Source organism: Monopterus albus, unplaced genomic scaffold (assembly GCF_001952655.1).
Source record: "Monopterus albus unplaced genomic scaffold, M_albus_1.0 scaffold65.1, whole genome shotgun sequence".
Lineage (NCBI taxonomy): Eukaryota > Metazoa > Chordata > Actinopteri > Synbranchiformes > Synbranchidae > Monopterus > Monopterus albus.
Genome location: NW_018127945.1, coordinates 19,631 through 22,582, shown reverse-complemented (window position 1 = coordinate 22,582; position 2,952 = coordinate 19,631). Strand labels below are relative to the sequence as shown.

The 2,952-nt window shown below is 39.5% G+C and overlaps 1 protein-coding gene across 1 annotated transcript in view; it reads right to left on the bottom strand.

Annotated features, from left to right (window-relative positions):
• The window catches only part of LOC109962502 (polypeptide N-acetylgalactosaminyltransferase 18-like), a 79,832-nt gene that overhangs the window by 76,574 nt on the left and 306 nt on the right, over positions 1-2,952 (bottom strand). The window contains exon 2 of the mRNA XM_020604276.1: positions 1,377-1,574. Within this exon, the coding sequence (XP_020459932.1) occupies positions 1,377-1,574 (198 nt within the window). The remainder of the gene's footprint in view (positions 1-1,376; positions 1,575-2,952) is intronic.

Here is a 2,952-nt window from a genome sequence, read left to right as displayed (position 1 = left end):
ACATAAAGGACACTAACAAAAATGCATAGGAATATATTTCAAAATATTCTTCAAGACACACACACACAGAGTTCTAACTCCACATTGTTTCCCATTGTGGAGTTAATAGTGGGTTCCATTCTAAGTAGAAGAAAATTTCCAAAAAAAAGGGTACCGAGCTTGCAACTTCATTCTCAAGAAGACGGTCATTGCTGCCAAAGGCGCTTTAACCAAGTGCTAAGTGAAGAGTCTGAATACTTATATAAATAGGACATTTCAGTCTCTTTTTTTAAATACATTTAAGGAACACTCAAAACCCTGTTTTCATTTTATCTTTGTGGAATATTGTGTATAGATTGATGACAAAAATCATTTGAATCCAATGAACTGAAACTATGAAGTACCGTATACTTATAAATAACCCAGTTGTCAAAATTATGTCTTCGTCTAACACAGCAAATTCAGCACAATTTGAGAAACTCCAGGGAAAAAAGCAAACTGATCTTTTACCAGCATCAAACTGAACCAACGGGAGTGAAAAATAACTCCTATTAGTCATGCTGTCAGTCCCACACATCTGATCTTATCAATATGAAATATAACACCGCTGCAGTTATGGCTTGTTCGGGTGAATTTCTCCTCCCTGTGGACTCACAGATGGCAAACAAAGCAGAAACAGTGTAACCCAAAAATGCTAATAGTGAAGGAGGCTCTCCCACCACCGGCTTTGAACACATGCCTTTCCATAAAGCCTCCTCAATGACAGCAAAATAAAATCACAACTCACACATCAAATACTACAACCCCAAAGCAGAAGATGTTGGGATGGTATGTAAAATCAAAATTAAAAATGAAAATAGTGATGTGTAATCATCTGTGTCCTGTATTACACTGAAAACAATACAGCAGCACATTATTTGATGTGACGCTTCATCAACTTTATTCTTTCTTCAAAATAAACACACACTTCAATTCTGATACCTGCAACACATTCCAAACAAAGCTGGGACAGTAAAGCATTTACCATGGCGTGATGTTGCCATTCCTTTTCACAACACTTAAAAGACATTTAGGGACTGAGGGCACCAAGTGATTAAATGGGTCAGATGTCATTTTGTCCCATTCTGTTTAAGGTGCACAGCAGTCCTGGGTCTTTTTTGACAATTTATGTTTCAAAATGCTCCACACATTCTCTACTGGGGACAGGTCAGAACTGCAGGCAGGCCAGTCCAGCACTCACACCCTTTTCCTCCACTGCCAGGCCTTGGTAATGTGCAGTATGAGGTTTTACATCGTCATGTAAGAAGACATTTGGTTTCTTTGTTTTTCATTATTTTTTAAATTTGTATTCATCTTGTTTAAGCTCTGAACAGTCTTACAGCTCTTCCTGAATTTACCTGATAGGGGCTGTGTGGTTGTGTTGCGTCCACCAGGACTTTGGTGGGTTGAGGTATCGACACCACAGTTCCCAGTCAAAGCCTTGAGCAGACAGTGGGTATTCCTCGATCTCGAAGGTGTCATATTTGATGTTGTCAAAAGAGGGAGACACCACCCGAGTCCGGTCCTCCTTTATTCGCTGCAGAATAGGTTCTGCCCTGTGGAGCGACAGAGCACAGATAGAATGTGTGTACAAGATGACTGCAAATTAATTCAGGGCTCAGAGCTCCAAGCAAACACTCTAGAAGAAACCACACAAAACATCATTTTAGACACACTCTTTTTTTCAGCTTGCCACTATTTTATCCCATAATAAAGAAATTAATTTACAGTGTGTTACAACCTGTCGGTTTTCAAATTCCAGTTATGGCAGTCCAAGCTCATTGAACCAGCATGTTAGATGTTTGGATCCAGTTGAGCCTGTCTCAACCAATGTTTTGCGCTGGAAACCTTTTGAGTCTTTTAAGTTGTATGTACAGTATAACATGTACAGGTTAGATTCATAATGATTTGCATCCTCTTGGGTCTTGTTTGAGTCTAATGCAGGTGGTGTGTTTGAACAGATGAACACACCCAGACGGTAGTGGAGACCAGCATGAGACTAAATAATTCTTCTTTTATCTCTTACAATTCCCCAGAAACACAACTCCAAATGCACAATATTGTGCATATGTTGGCAGTCATTTGCTGACATTTTTGCCATAGCAATAATAAAAGCCAGATACAGTAATGGTAGTGTATTTATCCTTTTGTTTTGATTTTTTTTTTTATTTGACTCCATACTGCTAGAAATAAATTGTGACTTAAAACATTCTTTGTTACAATGTATGTTTTTTTAACTTATGGTAAGCATTAAGAGTAGAGTAAGATTAAAAGTGTCAACAAAAATACAAGAACAGGGCAAATAATGATCAAAAATGACAAAGAGCAAGGTTACCTGAATAAAAGAACATTTCAAAAAGGAGGGAGTGAAATAAGAAAGTAAGGAGGATTGTCAGGAAGCTGAGGAGTGAGTCTGAAGTCCTGACTGGATTAGCAAACTCAGTCCATGAGTAAATAGTGAGCATGGAGCTGAATCAAGAACTAAAGGAGTGTTGACTAGGGCTCCTCAGGGAAGGTTGACGGGAATTGGTAAGAGTAGAATGACACTGACTGACATAGAACTTCCTGGAGGGAAGCATCCTAATCAGTCTTGCAAGCTATTTCCAAGATTTTGAATTAAATTTGGGTGGACGTACAGGTGGCAAAATTCAGAGCTGCCTAGGGGAATGTTAGCTGCAACATGTGGACTTAAGAGGGCTAACAGAGATCAGAAACTTTAGAGTCCACACAGGTGACAACTCGAGCCTGGACTACAAACTAAGCATAGTCCTTGATCAGGTAATATGGGATTCAGTGGACACTGACTGCAAAGATGCAGAGCTATGGCTGTGAATATGGCTTTGCATGTCAACTGGCTCTTAAAATTCACACAGGGTTTGTTGGCAACCTGGGCAGGAGTCACACAGGTGCTGTCAACACCCCCTAGTTACTGTG